We start from the raw sequence: 24,516 nt of genomic DNA, 5'->3' as shown, positions 1-24,516 counted from the left end.
TTCTTCTGTGCAACAATGAGGATAATCCTCAAGTTGCGGACCCATTCTGTGTAGTTGCTACCATCATATTTTAATTTAGCTTTCTCTAGGAACGCATTAAAATTCAGGGGAACAGTAGCTCGGGCCATTGATCTATAACATAGATATGCAAAACTATAAGACTACGTTCATGATAAATTAAGTTTTATTAACCAAATTACTAATGAACTCCCACTTAAATAAACATCCCTCAAGTTATTTAAGTGATACATGATCCAAATCAACTAACCCATGTCCGATCATCATGTGAGATGGGGTAGTCATTAATGGTGAACATTTATGTTGATCATATCTACTATATGACTCATGTTCGACCTTTCGGTCTCTAGTGTTTCGAGACCATGTCTGTACATGATAGGCTCGTCAAGTTTAACCCAAGTATTCTGCATGTGCAAAACTGTCTTACATCCGTTGTATGTGAACATAGAGTCTATCACACCCGATCATCACGAGGTGCTTCGAAACGACGAACTTTGGCAACGGTGCATACTCGGGAGGAACACTTTTATTTTGAAATTTAGTGAAGGGATCGTCCTATAATGCTACCATCGTACAAAGCAAAATAAGATGCATACAGGATAGAGATCACATGCAATCAAAATATGTGACATGATATGGCCATCATCATCTTGTGCTTTAGATCTCCATCTCCAAAGTATCTTCATGATCTCCATCGTCACCGGCTCACACCTTGATCTCCATCGTTGCGTTGGGGTCGTCTCGCCAACTTTTGCTTCTACAACTATTGCTAACGCATGGCGATAAAGTAAAGCAATTACATGGTGCTTGCATTTCATACAATAATTAAGAGAGAACCATAAGGCTCCTGCCGGTTGTTGACATTACAAAAATGACCATCTCATACATCAACATATATCACATCACAATATGCCCTGCAAAAACAAGTTAGACGTCCTCTACTTTGTTGTTGCAAATTTTACGTGGGTGCTACGGGCTTCTAGCAAGAACCATTCTTGATACGCAAAAACCACAATGGTGATTTATCAAGTTTGTTGCTTTAACCTTCTTCAAGGACCGAACGCAGTCAAATTTGATTCAGCTAAACTAGGAGAAATAGACACCCGCCAGCCACCTTGTATGCAAAACAAGTTTCATGTCAGTCGGTGAAACCGGTCTCATGTGCGTGGACATGTAAGGTTGGTCCGGGCCGCTTCATCCCATAATACCGCCAAATCAAAATAAGATGTTGGTGGTAAGCAATATGACTATCACCGCCCACAACTCTTTGTGTTCTACTTGTGCATATCATCTACGCATAGACCTGGCTCGGATGCCACTGTTGGGAAATGTTGCATGGAAAACAAATTGTTTTCTATGCACACGCAAGATCTATCAAGGAGATGCATATCAACAAGATAGGAGAGTGTGTCTACGTACCCTCATAGACCGTAAGCGGAAGCATTTGTTAACGCGGTTGATGCAGTCGAACTTCTTCGTGATCCAATCGATCGAGTACCAAAGGTACGACACCTCGCGTTCAGCACACGTTCAACTCGGTGACGTCCTCGCCTTCTTGATCCAGCAAGACGATGAAGTAGTGGATGAGTTCTGGCAGCACAACGGCATGGTGACGGCGATGGTGATGCTATCTCCGCAAGGCTTCGCCTAAGCACTATGAAAATGTGACCGAGGGTGTAAACAGTGGAAGGGGCGCCACACACGGCTAAGAGATTGTCGTGGTTATATGTGGCGCCCCCTCCCATGTATATGTTGGAAATATGCCCTAGGGGCAATAATAAAATGGTTATTATTATATTTCTTTGTTCATGATAATTGTCTACTGTTCATGCTATAATTGTGTTATCCGGAAATCGTAATACATGTGTGAATACATAGACCACAACACGTCCCTAGTGAGCCTCTAGTTGACTAGCTCGTTGATCAAAAGATAGTCATGGTTTCCTGACTATGGACATTGGATGTCATTGATAACAGGATCACATCATTAGGAGAATGATGTGATGGACAAGACCCAATCCTAAGCATAGCTCAAAGATCGTGTAGTTCGTTTGCTATAGCTTTTTCGAATGTCAAGTATCATTTCCTTAGACCATGAGATTGTGCAACTCCCGGATACCGTAGGAGTGCTTTGGGTGTGCCAAACGTCACAACGTAACTGGGTGACTATAAAGGTACACTACAGGTATCTCCGAAAGTGTCTGTTGGGTTGGCACGAATCGAGACTGGGATTTGTCACTCCGTATGACGGAGAGGTATCTCTGGGCCCACTCGGTAATGCATCATCATAATGAGCTCAATGTGACCAAGTGGTTGATCACGGGATCATGCATTACGGTACGAGTAAAGTGACTTGCCGGTAACGAGATTGAACGAGGTATTGGGATACCGACGATCGAGTCTCGGGCAAGTAACGTACCGATTGACAAAGGGAATTGTATACGGATTGATTGAATCCTCGACATCGTGGTTCATCCGATGAGATCATCGAGGAGCATGTGGGAGCCAACATGGGTATCCAGATCCCGCTGTTGGTTATTGACCGGAGAGTCGTCTCGGTCATGTCTGCATGTCTCCCGAACCTGTAGGGTCTACACACTTAAGGTTCGGTGACGCTAGGGTTGTTGAGATATTAGTATACGGTAACCCGAAAGTTGTTCGGAGTCCCGGATGAGATCCCGGACGTCACGAGGAGTTCCGGAATGGTCCGGAGGTGAAGATTTATATATAGGAAGTCAAGTTTCGGCCATCGGGAAAGTTTCGGGGGTACTCGGTATTGTACCGGGACCACCGGAAGGGTCCTGAGGGTCCACCGGGTGGGGCCACCTATCCCGAAGGGCCCCATGGGCTGAAGTGGGAGGGGAACCAGCCCCTAGTGGGCTGGTGTGCCCCCTTGGGCCTCCCCCTGCACCTAGGGTTGGAAACCCTAGGGGTGGGGGCGCCCCACTTGGCTTGGGGGGCAAGCCACCCCCTTGGCCGCCGCCCCCCCCTTGGAGATTGGATCTCTTAGGGCCGGTGCCCCCCTAGGGACCCTATATATAGTGGGGGGGAGGGAGGGCAGCCACACCCTAGCCCCTGGCCTCTCCCTCTCCCTCCCGTGACACTCCTCCCTCTCCTTGTGCTTGGCGAAGCCCTGTCGAGATCACCGTTGCTTCCACCACCACGCCATCGTGCTGCTGGATCTTCATCAACCTCTCCTTCCCCCTTGCTGGATCAAGTTGGAGGAGACGTCTTCCCAACCGTACGTGTGTTGAACGCGGAGGTGCCGTCCGTTCGGCGCTAGGTCATCGGTGATTTGGATCACGACGAGTACGACTCCATCAACCCCGTTCTCTTGAACGCTTCCGCGCGCGATCTACAAGGGTATGTAGATGCACTCCTCTCTCCCTCGTTGCTAGATGACTCCATAGATTGATCTTGGTGATGCGTAGAAAATTTTAAAATTCTGCTACGTTCCCCAACAGTGGCATCATGAGCTAGGTCTATGCGTAGTTTCTATGCACGAGTAGAACACAAAGCAGTTGTGGGCGTCGATATTGTCAATTTGCTTGCCGTTACTAGTCTTATCTTGATTCGGCGGCATCGTGGGATGAAGCGGCCCGGACCGACCTTACACGTACGCTTACGTGAGACTGGTTCCACCGATTGACATGCACTAGTTGCATAAGGTGGCTGGCGGGTGTCTGTCTCTCCCACTTTAGTCGGATCGGATTCGATGAAAAGGGTCCTTATGAAGGGTAAATAGAAATTGGCATATCACGTTGTGGTTTTGGCGTAGGTAAGAAACGTTCTTGCTAGAAACCTATAGCAGCCACGTAAAAACTTGCAACAACAATTAGAGGACGTCTAACTTGTTTTTGCAGCATGTGTCGTGTGATGTGATATGGCCAAAAGGATGTGATGAATGATATATGTGATGTATGAGATTGATCATGTTCTTGTAATAGGAATCACGACTTGCATGTCGATGAGTATGACAACCGGCAGGAGCCATAGGAGTTGTCTTAATTTATTTATGACCTGCGTGTCAACATAAACGTCATGTAATTACTTTACTTTATTGCTAAAGCGTTAGCCGTAGTAGTAGAAGTAATAGATGACGAGACAACTTCAAGAAGACACGATGATGGAGATCATGGTGTCATGCCGGTGACAACGATGATCATGAAGCCCCGAAGATGGAGATCAAAAGGAGCAAATGATATTGGCCATATCATGTCACTATTTGATTGCATGTGATGTTTATCATGTTTTACATCTTATTTGCTTAGAACGACGGTAGCTTAAATAAGATGATCCCTCGTAATAATTTCAAGAAAGTGTTCCCCCTAACTGTGCACCATTGCGAAGGTTCGTTGTTTCGAAGCACCACGTGATGATCGGGTGTGATAGATTCTAACGTTCGAATACAACGGGTGTAAGCCAGATTTACACACGCAATACACTTAGGTTGACTTGACGAGCCTAGCATGTACAGACATGGCCTCGGAACACGGAAGACCGAAAGGTCGAGCATGAGTCGTATAGAAGATACGATCAACATGAAGATGTTCACCGATGTTGGCTAGTCCGTCTCACGTGATGATCGGACACGGCCTAGTTGACTCGGATCATGTTTCACTTAGATGACTAGAGGGATGTCTATCTAAGTGGGAGTTCATTGAGTAATTTGATTAGATGAACTTAATTATCATGAACTTAGTCTAAAATCTTTACACTATGTCTTGTAGATCAAATGGCCCACGCTAATGTTGCCCTCAACTTCAACGCGTTCCTAGAGAAAACCAAGCTGAAAGACGATGGCAGCAACTATACGGACTGGGTCCGGAACCTGAGGATCATCCTCATAGCTGCCAAGAAAGATTATGTCCTAGAAGCACCGCTAGGTGACGCACCCATCCCAGAGAACCAAGACGTTATGAACGCTTGGCAGTCACGTGCTGATGATTACTCCCTCGTTCAGTGCGGCATGCTTTACAGCTTAGAACCGGGGCTCCAAAAGCGTTTTGAGAGACACGGAGCATATGAGATGTTCGAAGAGCTGAAAATGGTTTTCCAAGCTCATGCCCGGGTCGAGAGATATGAAGTCTCCGACAAGTTCTTCAGCTGTAAGATGGAGGAAAATAGTTCTGTCAGTGAGCACATACTCAAAATGTCTGGGTTGCATAACCGCTTGACTCAGCTGGGAGTTAATCTCCCGGATGACGCGGTCATTGACAGAATCCTTCAGTCGCTTCCACCGAGCTACAAGAGCTTTGTGATGAACTTCAATATGCAGGGGATGGAAAAGACCATTCCTGAGGTATATTCAATGCTGAAATCAGCAGAGGTGGAAATCAAAAAGGAACATCAAGTGTTGATGGTGAATAAAACCACTAAGTTCAAGAAAGGCAAGGGTAAGAAGAACTTCAAGAAGGACGGCAAGGGAGTTGCCGCGCCCGGTAAGCAAGCTGCCGGGAAGAAGCCAAAGAATGGACCCAAGCCCGAGACTGAGTGTTTTTATTGCAAGGGAAGTGGTCACTGGAAGCGGAACTGCCCCAAATACTTAGCGGACAAGAAGGCCGGCAACACTAAAGGTATATGTGATATACATGTAATTGATGTGTACCTTACCAGTACTCGTAGTAGCTCCTGGGTATTTGATACCGGTGCGGTTGCTCACATTTGTAACTCAAAGCAGGAGCTGCGGAATAAGCGGAGACTGGCGAAGGACGAGGTGACGATGCGCGTCGGGAATGGTTCCAAGGTCGATGTGATCGCCGTCGGCACGCTGCCTCTACATTTACCTACGGGATTAGTTTTAAACCTCAATAATTGTTATTTAGTGCCAGCTTTGAGCATGAACATTGTATCAGGATCTCGTTTAATTCGAGATGGCTACTCATTTAAATCCGAGAATAATGGTTGTTCTATTTATATGAGAGATATGTTTTATGGTCATGCTCCGCTGGTGAATGGTTTATTCTTAATGAATCTCGAGCGTAATGTTACACATATTCATAGTGTGAATACCAAAAGATGTAAGGTTGATAATGATAGTCCCACATACTTGTGGCACTGCCGCCTTGGTCACATAGGTGTCAAACGCATGAAGAAGCTCCATGCAGATGGACTTTTGGAGTCTCTTGATTACGAATCATTTGACACGTGCGAACCATGCCTCATGGGTAAAATGACCAAGACTCCGTTCTCAGGAACAATGGAGCGAGCAACCAACTTATTGGAAATCATACATACTGATGTGTGCGGTCCAATGAGTGTTGAGGCTCGCGGTGGCTATCGTTATGTTCTCACCCTCACTGATGACTTGAGTAGATATGGGTATGTCTACTTAATGAAACACAAGTCTGAGACCTTTGAAAAGTTCAAGGAATTTCAGAGTGAGGTTGAGAATCAACGTGACAGAAAATCAAGTTCTTGCGATCAGATCGTGGGGGAGAATACTTGAGTCACGAATTTGGCACACACTTAAGGAAATGTGGAATAGTTTCACAACTCACGCCGCCTGGAACACCTCAGCGTAATGGTGTGTCCGAACGTCGTAATCGCACTCTATTGGATATGGTGCGATCTATGATGTCTCTTACCGATTTACCGCTGTCATTTTGGGGCTATGCTTTAGAGACTGCCGCATTCACTTTAAATAGGGCTCCGTCGAAATCCGTTGAGACGACACCGTATGAATTATGGTTTGGGAAGAAACCTAAGCTGTCGTTTCTAAAAGTTTGGGGATGCGATGCTTATGTCAAGAAACTTCAACCTGAAAAGCTCGAACCCAAATCGGAAAAATGCGTCTTCATAGGATACCCTAAAGAAACTATTGGGTATACCTTCTACCTCAGATCCGAAGGCAAGATCTTTGTTGCCAAGAATGGGTCCTTTCTAGAGAAAGAGTTTCTCTCGAAAGAAATAAGTGGGAGGAAAGTAGAACTTGATGAAGTATTACCTCTTGAACCGGTAAGTGGCGCAGCTCAAGAAAATGTTCCTGAGGTGCCTGCACCGACTAGAGAGGAAGTTAATGATGATGATCATGAAACTTCAGATCAAGTTGCTACTGAACTTCGTAGGTCCACGAGGACACGTTCCGCACCAGAGTGGTACGGCAACCCTGTCTTGGAAATCATGTTGTTAGACAACGGTGAACCTTCGAACTATGAAGAAGCGATGGCGGGCCCGGATTCCGACAAATGGCTGGAAGCCATGAAATCCGAGATAGGATCCATGTATGAAAACGAAGTATGGACTTTGACTGACTTGCCCGATGATCGGCGAGCCATAGAAAATAAATGGATCTTTAAGAAGAAGACAGACGCGGATGGTAATGTAACCATCTATAAAGCTCGGCTTGTCGCTAAGGGTTATCGACAAGTTCAAGGGGTTGACTACGATGAGACTTTCTCACCCGTAGCGAAGCTGAAGTCCGTCCGAATCATGTTAGCAATTGCCGCATTCTATGATTATGAGATATGGCAAATGGACGTCAAAACGGCATTCCTTAATGGTTTCCTTAAGGAAGAATTGTATATGATGCAGCCGGAAGGTTTTGTCGATCCTAAGAATGCTGACAAGGTGTGCAAGCTCCAACGCTCGATTTATGGGCTGGTGCAAGCATCTCGGAGTTGGAACATTCGTTTTGATGAGATGATCAAAGCGTTTGGGTTTACGCAGACTTATGGAGAAGCCTGCATTTACAAGAAAGTGAGTGGGAGCTCTGTAGCATTTCTCATATTGTATGTGGATGACATACTGTTGATGGGAAATGATATAGAATTCTTGGAAAGCATAAAGGCCTACTTGAACAAGTGTTTTTCAATGAAGGATCTTGGAGAAGCTGCTTATATATTAGGCATCAAGATCTATAGAGATAGATCGAGACGCCTCATTGGTCTTTCACAGAGTACGTACCTTGACAAGATATTGAAGAAGTTCAAAATGGATCAGTCAAAGAAGGGGTTCTTGCCTGTATTGCAAGGTACGAGATTGAGCACGGCTCAATGCCCGACCACGGCAGAAGATAGAGAAAAGATGAGTGTCGTCCCCTATGCCTCGGCCATAGGGTCTATCATGTATGCTATGCTGTGTACCAGACCTGATGTAAACCTTGCCGTAAGTTTGGTAGGAAGGTACCAAAGTAATCCCGGCATGGAACACTGGACAGCGGTCAAGAATATCCTGAAGTACCTGAAGAGGACTAAGGATATGTTTCTCGTTTATGGAGGTGACGAAGAGCTCGTCGTAAAGGGTTACGTCGATGCTAGCTTCGACACAGATCTGGATGACTCTAAGTCACAAACCGGATACGTGTATATTTTGAATGGTGGGGCAGTAAGCTGGTGCAGTTGCAAGCAAAGCGTTGTGGCGGGATCTACATGTGAAGCGGAGTACATGGCAGCCTCGGAGGCAGCACAAGAGGCAATCTGGGTGAAGGAGTTCATTACCGACCTAGGAGTCATACCCAATGCGTCGGGCCCGATGACTCTCTTCTGTGACAACACTGGAGCTATTGCCCTTGCCAAGGAGCCCAGGTTTCACAGGAAGACCAGGCATATCAAGCGTCGCTTCAACTCCATTCGTGAAAGTGTTCAAAATGGAGACATAGATATTTGTAAAGTACATACGGACCTGAATGTGGCAGATCCGTTGACTAAACCTCTCCCTAGAGCAAAACATGATCAACACCAGAACTGCATGGGTGTTCGATTCATCACAATGTAACTAGACTATTGACTCTAGTGCAAGTGGGAGACTGTTGGAAATATGCCCTAGAGGCAATAATAAAATGGTTATTATTATATTTCTTTGTTCATGATAATTGTCTATTGTTCATGCTATAATTGTGTTATCCGGAAATCGTAATACATGTGTGAATACATAGACCACAACACGTCCCTAGTGAGCCTCTAGTTGACTAGCTCGTTGATCAAAAGATAGTCATGGTTTCCTGACTATGGACATTGGATGTCATTGATAACGGGATCACATCATTAGGAGAATGATGTGATGGACAAGACCCAATCCTAAGCATAGCTCAAAGATCGTGTAGTTCGTTTGCTATAGCTTTTCCGAATGTCAAGTATCATTTCCTTAGACCATGAGATTGTGCAACTCCCGGATACCGTAGGAGTGCTTTGGGTGTGCCAAACGTCACAACGTAACTGGGTGACTATAAAGGTACACTACAGGTATCTCCGAAAGTGTCTGTTGGGTTGGCACGAATCGAGACTGGGATTTGTCACTCCGTATGACGGAGAGGTATCTCTGGGCCCACTCGGTAATGCATCATCATAATGAGCTCAATGTGACCAAGTGGTTGATCACGGGATCATGCATTACGGTACGAGTAAAGTGACTTGCCGGTAACGAGATTGAACGAGGTATTGGGATACCGACGATCGAGTCTCGGGCAAGTAACGTACCGATTGACAAAGGGAATTGTATACGGATTGATTGAATCCTCGACATCGTGGTTCATCCGATGAGATCATCGAGGAGCATGTGGGAGCCAACATGGGTATCCAGATCCCGCTGTTGGTTATTGACCGGAGAGTCGTCTCGGTCATGTCTGCGTGTCTCCCGAACCCGTAGGGTCTACACACTTAAGGTTCGGTGACGCTAGGGTTGTTGAGATATTAGTATACGGTAACCCGAAAGTTGTTCGGAGTCCCGGATGAGATCCCGGACGTCACGAGGAGTTCCGGAATGGTCCGGAGGTGAAGATTTATATATAGGAAGTCAAGTTTCGGCCATCGGGAAAGTTTCGGGGGTAATCGGTATTGTACCGGGACCACCGGAAGGGTCCCGGGGGTCCACCGGGTGGGGCCACCTATCCCGGAGGGCCCCATGGGCTGAAGTGGGAGGGGAACCAGCCCCTAGTGGGCTGGTGCGCCCCCCTTGGGCCTCCCCCTGCGCCTAGGGTTGGAAACCCTAGGGGTGGGGGGCGCCCCACTTGGCTTGGGGGGCAAGCCACCCCCTTGGCCGCCGCCCCCCTTGGAGATTGGATCTCCTAGGGCCGGCGCCCCCCTAGGGACCCTATATATAGTGGGGGGAGGGAGGGCAGCCGCACCCTAGCCCCTGGCCTCTCCCTCTCCCTCCCGTGACACTCCTCCCTCTCCATGTGCTTGGCGAAGCCCTACCGAGATCACCGTTGCTTCCACCACCACGCCGTCGTGCTGCTGGATCTTCATCAACCTCTCCTTCCCCCTTGCTGGATCAAGTTGGAGGAGACGTCTTCCCAACCGTACGTGTGTTGAACGCGGAGGTGCCGTCCGTTCGGCGCTAGGTCATCGGTGATTTGGATCACGACGAGTACGACTCCATCAATCCCGTTCTCTTGAACGCTTTCGCGCGTGATCTACAAGGGTATGTAGATGCACTCCTCTCTCCCTCGTTGCTAGATGACTCCATAGATTGATCTTGGTGATGCGTAGAAAATTTAAAATTTTTGCTACGTTCTCCAACAGTATATATAGGTGGGGGAGGGAGGAGCAGCCAGGGAGGCGCCCCAAGTAGGCCGAATCCTACTTGGGGTCTCTCCCAAGCCGCGCCCCACTTTCCTTTTTAGTTAAGCGGGGAAAGGGAAGGGATGTAGGCGCCCCTCTTTTCCTTTCTCCCATGAGAAGGGGAAGGCAGGAGGGGCTAGACCTACCTCCTTTCTTTCCCTAGGGTCGGCCGGCCAAGGAGAGGGGCGCATCACCCCCCTTGTGGGTTGGTATGTCCCCCCTTAGCCCATTAGGCCCATACACCTATCAGGGGTGTCCAAAACCCCTTCCGGTGACCCAATGATTAGTCGGTGCATTTCGAAACTCTTTCGGTGTTCGAATACCATCGTCCTATATATCAATCTTTACACACGAACCATTCCGGAGCTCCTTGTCATGTTCTTGATCTCATCCGGGACCCCGAACAACATTCGGTCACCAAATCCATATAACTCATATAACACTATATCGTCAACGAACATTAAGCGTGCGGACCCTACGAGTTCGAGAACTATGTAGACATGACCGAGACACCTCTCCGGTCAATAACCAATAGCGGAACCTGGATGCCCACATTGGCTCCTACATATTCTACGAAGATCTTTATCGGTCGAACCTTATGACAACATACGTAATTCCCTTTGTCCATCAGTATGTTACTTGCCTAAGATTCTATCGTCGTTATCTTCATACCTAGCTCAATCTCGTTACCGGCAAGTCTCTTTACTCGTTCCGTAATACATCATCTCGTAGCTAACTCCTTAGTCATTTGCTTGCAAGCTTATTATGATGTGTATTACCGAGAGGGCCCAGAGATACCTCTTCGATACTTGGAGTGACAAATCCTAATCACGATCTATGCCAACTCAACAAACACCTTCAGAGATACCTGTAGAGCGTCTTTATGATCACCCAGTTACGTTGTGACATTTCATAACATACAAGGTATTCCTCCGGTATCCGGGAGTTGCATGATCTCATAGTCGAAGAAATATGTATTTGACATTAAGAAAGCAATAACAATAAACTGAACAATCAATATGCTAAGCTAACAGATGGGTCTTGTCCATCACATCATTCTTCTAATGATGTGATTCCGTTATCAAATGACAACACATGTCCATGGTAAGGAAACATTAACCATTTTTTATCAACGAGCTACTCTAGTAGAGACTTTACTAGGGACACAATATTTCGTCTATGTATCCATATATGTATTTAAGTTTCCAATCAATACAATTTTAGCATGAATAAGAAAATATAAAATAACAACGTTATTAATGCCTCTAGGGCATATTTCGTTCAGAGCAGCGAGCAGCGACCACGTTGGCTGAGAGAAAATAAACGAAGGAACCGCAGACATGACACACGTTGCATGGACGAGCTGGTGGATGCTCATGTGCGATCCGTCGGTTGAAGCTAGACGTTTTCCTAAAACAAAAGACTGAAAGAAAAGCATGATAAAAACTAAACCTGGAAGAACATAGATAAAAATCCAAAAATAAATAAATAAAATAAGACACCAAAAAAAATAAAAAAAATAAAAAGGGAAACACTAAACTCAACCGACTGTTTTTCTGTCTAGTGTATGCTGTGTCTCACGCATGACACATGCCCATGTTGGCGCACCCACTGCTTTTCCCATTAGACCTTATATCTACAAGCGAACCGCTCGTCCACCTATTTCTCCTGTGATCTTCCCCTTCTCGCTTCCTTCTCTAGCGACTCGCTCGGCACAAAGAAGAGTGTCTCCAGGGATGGCGGCATACCCGCTGCTATGAGACATGGCTACGTGACGATTCACTGTTAGTTGCTGCAACGGGGCGGAAGCTCGATGCTTGATGCCCCTTCACATTGCCGCAATGACGGATGTTTGTCTTTTACGACATCGAAACGCCGGTGCAACTACAACGATCTATGCAACGGAGACGACGCACAACGGCGGTGGCGCAATGGTGTTGTGCTTCTACAACGTCGGTGAGGCTTCCACAACATTGACAGTGCTGCAACTTGGAGGGGTTGTCGTCTGCCTTTGCCGCACCCCACCGCAACACACAAGTTGTTGCAAGCCGGAAGGGCAGCACCAACCACCACTATTGCATACCCCTCACCGCAACATCCGCCATGTTGCAATCATCGATGTCGCTGGAAGACCGGGGCCGACCACCGTGACGCTGTGTTGCTGCTGCTATTGCAATGACGATGAGACGATGCTTCTTGTGACGAAAAAGACAAACTATGCTGTTGTGAGGATGACGACGGCGATGCTCCGCAACAATGGTGGTGTTGCAATGTTTTCACAACAAGGATGGTGTTGCAAACTTGAACATGCTTCAAAAGGCTGATCCAATGTCCGGAATGACGCGTAGCATTGTGAAACAAACAGCGGCAGCGCAGTGAACACCCAACTGGGCTCGCCTACGGGCGTTCAAATAGGATTTACCCTGCGGGAGGTTGAAGATAGTTTTTGTTTTTCAAACAAGGAGGTTGAAGATAGTTGAAGGTTGTGAAGCATGTTGGGCCTAAGAAATTTGTTAGTGCCAGACCCAGCAATTGATGGGCCGAAATGGCGCCGCCCTGTCGCCGGTGAAATCGCTTCGCGCGGGAATTCCAATTTCCCGTCCCTCCACCCCCGCAGCCCGCCCAACCCCAGGTCCGCCCCACTCCCCCCCTCCTCCCCCAAATCCGGTTTCCCAATCCCGCCGCCGCCCGCCGCCCCCGGCCTCCCGCCCGGAACCCCCAAATCCGCGCAGCCATGGCTCCGCGGAAGCGCGCGGCCGCGGCTGCGGCCTCGAAGAAGCCGCCGCCCTCGCAGCCGTCGCAGCCGCCCGCCAAGTTCGGCATCCTCCACTTCTTTGAGCGCCACCAGTCCCAGGCCGCCTCCCAGAACCCCAAGCGCCAGAAGCCCGTGGCGAACCCCGATCCCATGCCGCCCCCGCCCCCGCCCCCGCCGCCCGAGGAGGAGCTGTCCGAGGTCTCGCCGGAGGTCACCAAGACCCTCGCGCCCAAGCGGGTCAAGTTTTCCCCCGGGATGGTGAGTCGTCGTCTTCTTGTGATTGTTCCGATCTGATCTGCTTTAGTCGTGGCCTGACCACGGGTTGTTTGCGCGGTTCAGCTGATAAAGCAGAGCCAGGACGATGGCGGCGGGGAGGTCGTGACCTGGAAGATCTCGCCGGTGAACGATCGTCTGCGCACCAGGCAGTTGCCAGGGATGGCGCTTCATCCGTGCTCAAACAACGAGGTACATCAACCCTGAAATTTCTTTCTTTATGTGCGAGTTCATACATGCTCACGTACATACGCTGTGCTGGAACGGATGCTGCCACCTCTGGCTGTACATTGATGAAATCCATTGTCTTTGTGGTTTCCTAACCTGTGGTTGTGGCGTGTTGATTCCAATCGTAGAAACATTCCTCGCTCGAGGCTATGAAGAAGTGGCATTCGTCTCCGTTGGGCTTGTCGAGGTGTACTGCTTCAGCACGCAATCTGAGTGTGTGTGGTATAGGCCCAGGTGGCGGTGATGGTATGGAAGACCAGAGCCCATTCCGGACGCCACCATCACTGCCCTATAGCTTCACCGAGGTATACACGCATATTTGCTGAATTTTTGTCTTGGTTGTCAGCCAAATGTGACTGTCAGTTGTCTAATCTTTTCATGTATCAAGCAGCCGTTGAATGCTGGTATCACTTGTGATGGAGGACCTGACCAGTTGGAAGCAGGGCAGCACAAAAAGGTGAGCTAAATGACTACACTATGTTCTTTTGATACAGCATCCGTTTTGTAATCTTGCTACCTGTCAGAATTAAGAAGTCATCACATAATTGAACTGTGAAATTATGTCAAAATGTTCTCTTGCTAGGCACTATTGGATCTTCTAGATCAAGTTGAAGATGCCATTACGGAAGAAGAATTGCCAGTTCATGCTGGGAATAAAGGAGTTCAAGTCACAGGTGGTGATAGCACGGACAGCAAATGTTCTCCTATTGCTAGCAGTCTAAATGTTGAATCCAACAAGCCTCGTGAAGCCCCATCTTTCGATAGTTTCCTCGTGTTGGAGGTTTGCCTTTTTGCTTCCACCTGTTGTTCTCTGATCAATGCTGATGAGCTGTTCTAGTGACAAAAGGTTTTCTGTTCTTCCTTACTTTTTAGGTGTCAGAAAAACACAAAGGTGATAGTTCATGCGATCGCTATCCTGCTAAGGTGTGTCCCGCTACTTGTGTGGATGGTTTTTATGTCCAATGATCTTTCTGTGCTCTGCAAAGTTGCTTTTCTCTGGCAGGTTCTGCGTCTCCTGAATGAGCATTGTGGGAAAGAGTATTCAGTGCATCTGTGCGACGAGTGGTGAGTATACAATAGTACTGTATGGAAATGGATATCTTGAACCTAGTAGTCGGAAACTAGATTATCAGTTTATCGCCCTATGTCTTGGGGTTATAACTGGTATTAAACATCCCCTTGGCTTCTTCAACATAGGATAGATGCACCTGCGAGGTCATCCACTTAAGCTTAGTTCTTTATTATATGCACTACATATACCTAAGCAATCTTTTTATATTCCCATTTTCATACTACTGTAGGTTCCATAGCACTGTCGTCCCAGGCGACACAGTAAGTGTAATTGGAGAATTCAGTGACCAAGGAAAATGCACTGTTGATCATGATAGCAATCTTGTTATTGTCCATCCAGAATTACTCATCTCTGGAACGCGGGTGAGTACTACTTGCTATGTTCTGGTACCATGATTTTGTAGTTTGTAGAGCAACTTTCTATCACATCCTATTAGAAAACTCCCAAAATTTATTTGTAGATATGTGTTTCTTATTTTCCTACAGAATTTTTGATAACTAGTTGATTGTAGGTTGCTTCAAGTTTCCATTGTCCAAGGAGATCTGTTCTCGACGAAAGATTAAAAAGCAATGAATATTCCACAAGCGCTTTGATGGGTACTCTGCTTCATCAAGTATTTCAGGTTTCTTGATACAAGAATACTTGCCGACTTTGGTTACTATTCCACAATTTCTTTTGGTCAGCTAATATTGTAAGCTTGTAACAATTTAGATGCCTGAAGTTTTGTTTTTTGTGCTTTAGGCTGGGCTACTTGAGGATGTTCCTTCAAGGCAGTTTTTGGAACAACAAGCAAAAGAAGTTCTTTTGAACAACCTCGAGAGTCTGTATGCATGTGGAGGTACTATCCAGGGCAAAATTTCCTACTTTATGAGAAAACACTCTAAACATCATATTGCTTGAGTGTTCATGTGGTTAGATTATATCATTATTGCGTTATACCGGGTGCTGATTAGTGATTCTTCCTTATACTTTTTGTTAGAACACTGAGGCTAAATTAGCTGCTATATAAACGTGACTAGTTCTATATAAATGTGGCTTTATTAATTCTAATCATTACTGTTTGTCTTTCTAGTGGATTAGAAAGCATTAAGTCCTATATGTCCTGCAAAGCCCGTGGCACTCTTTTATCAAATACTAGCATATGTAAAATTGATATTTAGATAAGTTGTATCTGGGCCGAGTCATGTTTGATCCAAGTGTTGTTTTCTGGTTCCTCTGTTACCTAATGATTGTTATCTGTGCCCTGCATTTATGTTACTAATTTTTCAAAGTTTCTTACGCAGCCAGTGAAAGGAGCACACATTCAATTCTTATTGAAGCAATCCCTAAAATGTTGAATTGGTACAAAACCTTCATGAAGGTAGATACACATGCATACTAACTTTCACATTATTTACTCTTGGTGTCCTTTATGTGGCCACAAGAATTTCTGAACTTTACAGCAATTCCATATCTGAAGTACTCTTATCTGAGTTTTGTTGAAATTAAACCTGCTTTCATATTCCACTCATTCAGAAGTTTAAAAAAAGGAACAATTTCTATCTCAAGTCCTTTGTTAATATATGTGCCAATTCAATTATAATTTTCAGTGCAGAATTAGTAATTCTTTATCTATCCTGGTACAGTATCTTATGTTAATTGTATAATTTATCAGTGAATCATCTGTACTTTCTTTTCTCTTTGGATAGTTTTGTAATTGCCTGAAGAAGATATGATCATATACTGCTGTTTGCCAATGATATGCTGCACTTTCAGGGTTCAAAAAGCGCCAACGTGGATTTTGGACATACTGAAGGACGGAAAACTGTTGAAGTGACTGAGGTAGGCAACTTTTATGTAGGGTATATAAAGCAAGTTCATTTCATGGTGGTGCATTCCTGTATTTTGTATGGTGCCTAATCATGAAGCTAAAAGTTCCATATTCTTCATGCTTCTTCTTAAAGAATTAATAGCTTTATTGAAATGAAATTCTCATGCGCCTTAGATGATGGATATTGAGGAGATGGCATGGGCCCCAAGGTACGGTTTAAAAGGGATTATCGATGCTTCTGTCATATCAAGGGTAAATTCATGCAGCGGTGATTCATACGACAAAGTAATGCCACTGGAGTTCAAAACTGGTAAAAGCACTAGTGGCCAGGTAACCATATATTCCTGGTGGATACCAACTGAAGATGCTCATTATATATTTCTCGGCATGATGTGGTGTTTATCAGTAGAATTCTGTAAATGATCGACATTGTAATTAATTAGTAAACGAGGTACTTGTTGCAATAAGCTATACTGGTCAGGGGTCTGGTACTCAGTGATAGTACCAGTTTAGATTGTGAACTTTGATTCACCTTTGTCTTCTGGAAAAGTAAGAGTGATTTTGATTTCACATGGTTATTGCAAATCATATTTTCATATCTTTACTCATATAAAGATGTCAATATAGGGCAGTGGTGTATTCACCTCTTCCCACCCTCCTGAGGTGAACAGTTAGATCTGTAGCAAACTGCTGAGATGGGGTCATATTTGCTACTCCCTCCGATCGATATTAATTGTCGCTGATTTATACTAAATCAGCGACAATGAATATGGATTGGAGGGAGTAATAAAGTTGGGATAAAAAGTTACCTGCAAGTGCCACTTATATGTGAGTGCTCCATAAGGCCAACTTCTGGCGTCTTTGGGTAGTCTAATTGTTTTATTTGCAGAACCCTGCTGGATATCCTAATTTATTTTATCTGTAAGAACGCACAACTATTTAGCAAGTGTTCTTAGGAATTATTAATGCTTGACGAGATTATTGTGTTCTGTATGTTTTCTAGCCTATTCACAACCTGGTTGCCCAATTGCTTGTTCCACACATGCTGACATGCATAGCTTCTCTGTCTTCATAGTACATGCCAACATCACTGGTATTTGTCATTATTTGTGTGTAAATTTCTGCCAAGTACATAGTTGTATTCAGTCTAACAACCAATTATATAATCATGTAAAATGAACCAATAAATATTGGCCTTGTGAGAAAAACTAACCAACCAATAGTCTCATGATTAGCCTTGCGTTTACTTTTGCAAAGTTGATGTTCTTTAATTTCCACAATCACTGTATGTCAGATCTTGTTACGTTGCAACATTTTTTCGGTACTTGAATATGATAGCTAGTCTTGGTATTGGCTTTACCATTATAATACATTCCTTAAGCATAAGATTTTGTTACATATTGCTTTCCCATATGTCGGCGTACCAATATCTCCGTAAACAGCAATATAACCGTCCTTCCTAAATAAAATAGATGCAGCACTTACTTCTGTGTTGCCCCTCACGAGAGTTTATCCACTTGCAGTCAGCTATGGAACACTCTGCGCAGGTGATATTATACACGCTATTGATGTCAGAGAGGTATAATCCATCTATCCTGTGATCCTTATTTGTTCAGCACTTCAGCAGTCTTTCCATAACCATTACTCAATACATACCACGTCTTCCCATGCATTTTCAGATACTTGAATAATGACATTGATATGGGTCTTCTGTATTATCTCCACACAGACCAGACATTGGTAATCTTGTACTTAAGATACTCAAAATACATTTTGTACCATTCTTACCCATTTTCATTAATTTATTAAGGGTATCAAAGTTAAGAGGTCCGATTTAATTGGGCTAATGATGCGACGGAACGAGCTTGCCTCTGAGATTCTGAAGGCATCAATTTCACAGAGTTTTCCTGCAATGCTACAGGTAGAACTAGAAACATGTACATAGTGATCCATTAGTGAGAAGTCAACTAAATTCCTGTTCTTTTCCAGAGTCCATCCTCATGTACTGGATGCCGACACCTGACTTCATGCACCATATATCACAAGGTTTGCTAGACAATTGTTTCTCTTACATAGTCTTAGCATTTGTCCTTGCTGAGGAAAAAAATGGAACTACTTTATTTATTAGGAAATGTACATGTGACAACTAATCTTTATGGGAGTACTTCCATTTTGATGCAACAGGTACATGGAGGAAATACAGCAACTAGTGGGCTTGGTGATCTATTTGATAACCTGGTGAATCACTTATCAGTTGCCCATCATAACTTTCTTAAACATTGGGATAGATTGATTGATCTTGAAGCTAGAACTTCTCAGGTAATCTTTAGTTTCTCAAATGTGCTCCAAAACTTGTTTCCCCCCCTTAACTCAATTTATGAAAAATTCAGGTCAAGAAAAAGGAAATTTTACTTCCTCTTCATTACAATTCTGGGAGCAAGAGTTCTGCGCCATCCTTTTACGTCCTTGATATGAAAAATGAACACTCAGTAGATTCATCTGGAAAAAGCAAAAGATACATATATAATTTTGTGCGTGAGAAGATGCAGCCTGAAGCAGCTGGTCATTCAGAACCACAAGCTGAGAGCCTAGATTTCAACCTCAAATGTGGTGATTGTGTGGTAAGCCTTGTACACTTTCTGTATTCAGTAATATTGGTCACTTCAAGTTTAACATGCTCATGGCAACCTGTGCACAGCGCTATGCATACCATCATCTCAAATAATTTTTGCACCATATTGTATGTTGACAAGGATTAAATACATGTATATGTTTGTAGAACAAGTTTAGCCAAAGAGCTGTAATCAATAGCAAATACGAATATGCGATACATGTTGGAAACTTATGTAGCTACTAGCTAGTGCAATCATATTAAATAGGTAACTGAAAAGATAAGGTGCTGGATTGGTGGTGTGTCAGGTTCAACTATCGTCTAATTTCATATACTTGAGCATAGCTATAGAGAGGTCATTTCTTGTTTGAAGTTGAACTGCAAAAATGTCTTACATTAATGTACAAAGGTAGTATCAGATTGATGCATGGACATTATAACCTTGTCGGTCGGTTTAATTTGTCCACACACTAAATTCTATCTCGTCTTCTGCTACTTTGCATTAGGTGCTTAGCACTCAATCTGGGAGGATAGCAGTTGCAAATGGATCTATAAGGGACATTAGCCGTTCCCATATAACGGTATTACCAGACCATCACAGACCTTATCTGTCCATTGTTTTTGGTTATATCGATTATAAATTTATAAGTATTTCAAATGGAATGTGTTGTAGGTCTCTTTGTCACGTCGTCTGAGACTTCCAGGTAGTAGCTCCTTGCTAGAGCAAGGAGACCTCCAACGCGAACTTTGGCGGATAGACAAGGATGAGTTTAGCTCTTCATTTGCAACCATGCGGTTGGCTCTTGTTTTTATTTGTTGTTCATGTTTATCACTTTGGATGGGTACTTAAAAAAGTTCTCTTTTCTTATCTAACTGGAGCTTGTATTTAAACTATTGCCAGATTCAACCTTGTCCAACTGTTTTCTCAGAAGCCGCAAAACACTAAACTACGGAAGTTGGTAGTTGATCTTGAGGTCTGTTTGGCACTAGCACTTTTATGTTATAGCATGTTTCCCATATTGTCTTTGTTGTCTGGAATTTCCTAACTCGGATGTTAATAGGCTCCCAGGTTTGATAGTGGAGGATTGTTCAGCCAAGACCTGGCATTATCATACATACAATCACTAACGAGTTTGAACAATGACCAACAGAGATCACTGCATAAAGTAAATCTTTGCTCTTTTAGTTCATGTTTCTTTTTGTGAATATTCAAGATTTCAATAGAAGACTAATGCAGATTTTGTTTTCAGATTCTAGCAGCAAAAGATTATGCTCTTATTCTAGGAATGCCTGGAACAGGCAAAACATATACAATGGTGCATGCTGTGAAGTCCTTATTGATGAGAGGAGAATCTATTTTGCTAACTTCATATACTAATTCAGCTATTGATAATTTGCTTATGAAGTTGAAGGCCGAGGTTTGTGTTCTGAAGCTTCATTAATGTAGCACCATTCGATTGTAAAACCCTCATTTGTTTCAGCGAGCAAACTTTTACATGCTGCCTCAAGTATTTGAGTTTAATGAAGCAAAACACGCACATGCTTTATTCTGATTATTGTCTTTCTGCAGGGTGTAGATTTTATTCGAATCGGGAGGCATGAAGCTGTACACCCTGATGTCAGAGCCAATTGCTTATCAAGTCAGAATATATCATTTGTCAGTGCACATGCATTTTAAATTTTTGAAGAAAACATGCTCTGATTTGTGTGTGTGTGTGTGGAACAGCAACAGAGGTACAGTCAGTAGATGCAATCAAAACAAGAATGGAGCAAGTGCAAGTTGTTGGAGTTACTTGTTTGGGAGTATACCATCCCTTACTAGCACATAAGAAGTTCGACACATGTATCATGGATGAAGCTGGACAAATCACATTACCGGTAGGCCCCAATTCAGGATTGCTTGGTAATTTAGTCTCCAAGGAAATACCATAAAAGGAAAAACCACAAAACGATGCTCATCTAACTTCGTAACTGTATATAGTAGCCGGTCAAGCTGATAAACCAGTATATTCTTGTAAAAATGATTACTGAAGAGGTTACATCCTTCTCACACACATCTTACTTGCTAGGTTTCACTGGGACCTCTGATGCTTGCAACGAAGTTTGTGCTAGTAGGAGATCATTATCAACTTCCTCCACTTGTTCAGGTTACTAATCCTTCAGTTTTCCTTTTTACATAATGCTTTTTTATGCCACTCCTTTCATTAACTCTAGCAATTTTGTACATACAGAGCTTTGAAGCTCGAGAGAGTGGGATGGGCATTAGCTTATTTTGGAGGTTGTCAGAGGCACATCCTCAAGCAATTTCAGCACTAAGGTGCCAGGTTAGTCGGTTTGAACTCCTGCTTTTTTCACTATTATCTCTTACTGCCAATGCCACATATTTTCTTTTTAGTTAAGATCTCCTTTGTTCCAGTAAACTCATGTTTGGAAACTACATTCCTGCAGTACCGAATGTCATCTGGTATTATGGAGCTCTCAAATTCATTGATTTATGGCAATAGGTTATGTTGTGGTTCGTTAGAAATCGCAAATGCGAAACTCAAGTTTTCTGGCAAACAACAGGCTCACTTCAAGTTCAAGGAGGTAACACTGCCTTCTGCTTGAAAATTTCAATTCTCAATATGGAAACATCTTGTTATTGAAAGCTTGGATTTGCTTACCTTGGTTTGTCACACTGCCATGTATCATCTTTCTCAACCTCCTTTTAATCGGTGTGCCCTATTCTTTTAATTGCAGATTTTGAATCCCGATAGGGCTGTTATCTTTGCGAACACAGGTTTTTTCAATAAATTCAACTAGTTACATCGTTGTGATACTCTGCCTTCAGTGCTAACTATGTGACCAATTCACACAGATCAAGTACCGGCACTTGAGGCCAAGGAACATAGAACCGTGAACAATCCTACAGAAGCATACATTGTTTCATGGGTATGTCCTGGTCTACGGCGATGGCCATGGGCCATATTTCATGCCTTTCTCTTGTGTTTTAGCAAGTAATCACTGACCTCTATAGCTACCAGTTGAGATGTTGCACATTTGCCATGTATTTGCTTTCAGTTGAGTGCCTGTGTGCGCATGGGCACAACATGTGTTGTGTCATGTTGAATATTTAGTAATACCCAATATCTTGGTCTTGCTTTAATTTATTGTTGTCTTGTCTATGTGCCGCACTGAGAATGAATACGTATGCTTGTATTTATCTAGTTAAGTACATTTTAAGCTAGGTGAATGACCAGATGCAACTGCTCTAGTCCACAAACTTGAACTTTATGCTTAGTGTTGCAAATGGCCCAATAGTCAAGTTCAACCTATGAAGAACACCAATGCATTGGGTGAAATCTAACTGTTTTCATGTAACTGTTGGACATATGATGCACTTTGAGCAAGTTATCTTTGCTGCATATCCAGACTGCTGATACAAAGTCATTTTTATTCTCGCATTTTTTTAAAGTGAAAACTTGTCTTTTCTGTAGATAACGAAACAATTGCTAAAGAGAGGTGTAGCTCAAGACGAGATTGGTATAATAACCCCATATAATGCCCAAGTGAATCTCATTCGGCAGCAGGTTGATCCTTTGGTTGAGGTTCATACAATTGACAAATACCAGGTAAAAAAAAAATACTGTTTTGCACGAGCAAGTCATTGACTCCTGTATTCCTTCAGCCGTAATGATCTTTCAATAATCAATTTCATTATGGTGGCTGTGTTATGACTCTTATCTCTCTTTAGTTGTTTCTTATGTGTAACATTTTGAAGTAATCAGTTGCATGCTTACTCTTGGATTTAGTGCTCATGCTCAGTTTCTCACTGGGACAATAGAGCATTACCGTCATCCCGGAAAATGTTACAATTATTGCGTTACAATTGTTTTGTTTTTGCTGATTCATTGGTTTTGGTTGGGACTTTTCTGACAAATCATCAGTACTGTGGTCTTTTAGTGCTGAACAAATCTACTTTTTACAGGGGAGGGATAAAGATTGTATTATCGTATCATTTGTACGATCCAGTGGGAACTCAAGGGCTAGTGGTTCTTCTTTGCTTGGCGATTGGCACAGGATCAATGTTGTCTTGACACGTGCGAAGGTCAGTGGCAGTGAATGTACTCTACTTTCCCATTGGGATCATCATTCTCTTGTACTTAAGTGATTGTCATCGTCAACAATATTACCTGGACTATAATGATCTTGGATTACCATTCGAAGAAACATAATGATCTTGAATAGGCTTTTGTAGAAGTGGCACACCACACAACACAAAGAAAACATGTAGACACCCTGTTTTGACCTATTTAGATGGTTGCTTCTTGCAAAAAAGAGAACGTAACTGTCACCCTGCCGTGGTAAACCCAGCTATCATATTTATACAATTCCGTTTCCGCTATTGTATTTTTGAACTTGTTCTGGTGAACATAATGCAGAAGAAGCTCATCATGGTTGGGTCTGCTGGAACTCTTTCGACGATCCCATTGCTGAGGCTTCTCCTAGAGAAGGTAGCTGAGGGCGGCGGGCAATTAGACCTGACAAATAAGGATGTACACTCTATTCCAGAGCTCCGGAATTCCCAATTGAATGTGCAATAGTAGGTCGTGCGGTAGATAAACTTTTGAGTTTTGAGGCCAAAGCCGTATATATGCTGTATATATTTGCTTTGGCGTGTAGAAGCCAGACCATGTCACTCTGGTTCCCGTGTAGAAGATGGTAGTAGCAGTAGTTTTTTGTGCATGTAACTGATAAACTCGTCAAGCGCAGGATGTAAATTTTTAGCAGCAACCTGTTCATTGCGCATTTTGTGTATCCAACTGATGAAATACGTCCAAAGTTTTCTACTCTTCTGAAATGGTTATTCAATATAATTCGGTCTGAGCTGCCGAGCTTGGTGGATCTTGCCTACTTATATTTTAGAGTGAACTTTTTTGTTGCTGTCGCTGTCAACTGCTGAGAGCAAGCTGGGTGAGTCAATCGGCGCAGCAACCGTGTGACAACTAACATCGATAATCTTGTGACTGTCATCGAATGACCGTAGCTGTTACTAGGATAGCATAGTAACCTAGTAACTACACAAGGATTTTTCTTTTGAACTTGTGGCAAACTTTATTCAAATCAAATAATTGTTACATCACTAACAAGTTCAGCTAGGATAATCTGTGGATGATCACCCTCCCAAGAAATTGCAGAATTAGAATCATAGGAACTCCTAGCAAGCTTGTGTGCCACCTTGTATCCTCCCCTTGGATAGTGAGGGCACAA

At 43.8% G+C, this 24,516-nt stretch overlaps 1 protein-coding gene across 2 annotated transcripts; it reads left to right on the top strand.

The window, feature by feature from the left end:
- Positions 1 to 13,170: 13,170 nt before the first annotated feature.
- LOC123190382 (DNA replication ATP-dependent helicase/nuclease JHS1) lies at positions 13,171 to 24,100 on the top strand. Of its 2 annotated transcripts, none has more exons than XM_044603008.1 (34): positions 13,171 to 13,530; positions 13,612 to 13,737; positions 13,902 to 14,078; positions 14,165 to 14,230; positions 14,357 to 14,554; positions 14,647 to 14,697; positions 14,777 to 14,838; positions 15,075 to 15,207; positions 15,357 to 15,467; positions 15,587 to 15,683; positions 16,129 to 16,205; positions 16,601 to 16,666; positions 16,830 to 16,985; positions 18,179 to 18,234; positions 18,335 to 18,395; positions 18,466 to 18,576; positions 18,645 to 18,701; positions 18,840 to 18,974; positions 19,046 to 19,276; positions 19,773 to 19,847; positions 19,940 to 20,061; positions 20,168 to 20,240; positions 20,328 to 20,432; positions 20,517 to 20,684; positions 20,837 to 20,906; positions 20,999 to 21,144; positions 21,336 to 21,413; positions 21,498 to 21,590; positions 21,715 to 21,852; positions 22,006 to 22,045; positions 22,124 to 22,197; positions 22,743 to 22,877; positions 23,234 to 23,353; positions 23,688 to 24,100. In XM_044603008.1, the coding sequence occupies exons 1-34, from the start codon at positions 13,252 to 13,254 to the stop codon at positions 23,847 to 23,849; spliced, it is 3,849 nt and encodes a 1,282-aa protein (XP_044458943.1). In that variant the 5' UTR covers positions 13,171 to 13,251; the 3' UTR covers positions 23,850 to 24,100. The 2 variants fall into 2 exon arrangements, with proteins under 2 accessions (XP_044458943.1, XP_044458942.1); XM_044603007.1 differs by having other exon boundaries at positions 13,172 to 13,530; positions 20,993 to 21,144.
- Positions 24,101 to 24,516: the final 416 nt, after the last annotated feature.

Source organism: Triticum aestivum, chromosome 2A, assembly GCF_018294505.1.
Source record: "Triticum aestivum cultivar Chinese Spring chromosome 2A, IWGSC CS RefSeq v2.1, whole genome shotgun sequence".
Taxonomy (NCBI): domain Eukaryota; kingdom Viridiplantae; phylum Streptophyta; class Magnoliopsida; order Poales; family Poaceae; genus Triticum; species Triticum aestivum.
The sequence above is the reverse complement of the archived record's forward strand: the minus strand, read 5'-3'. Positions and strand labels throughout refer to the sequence as shown.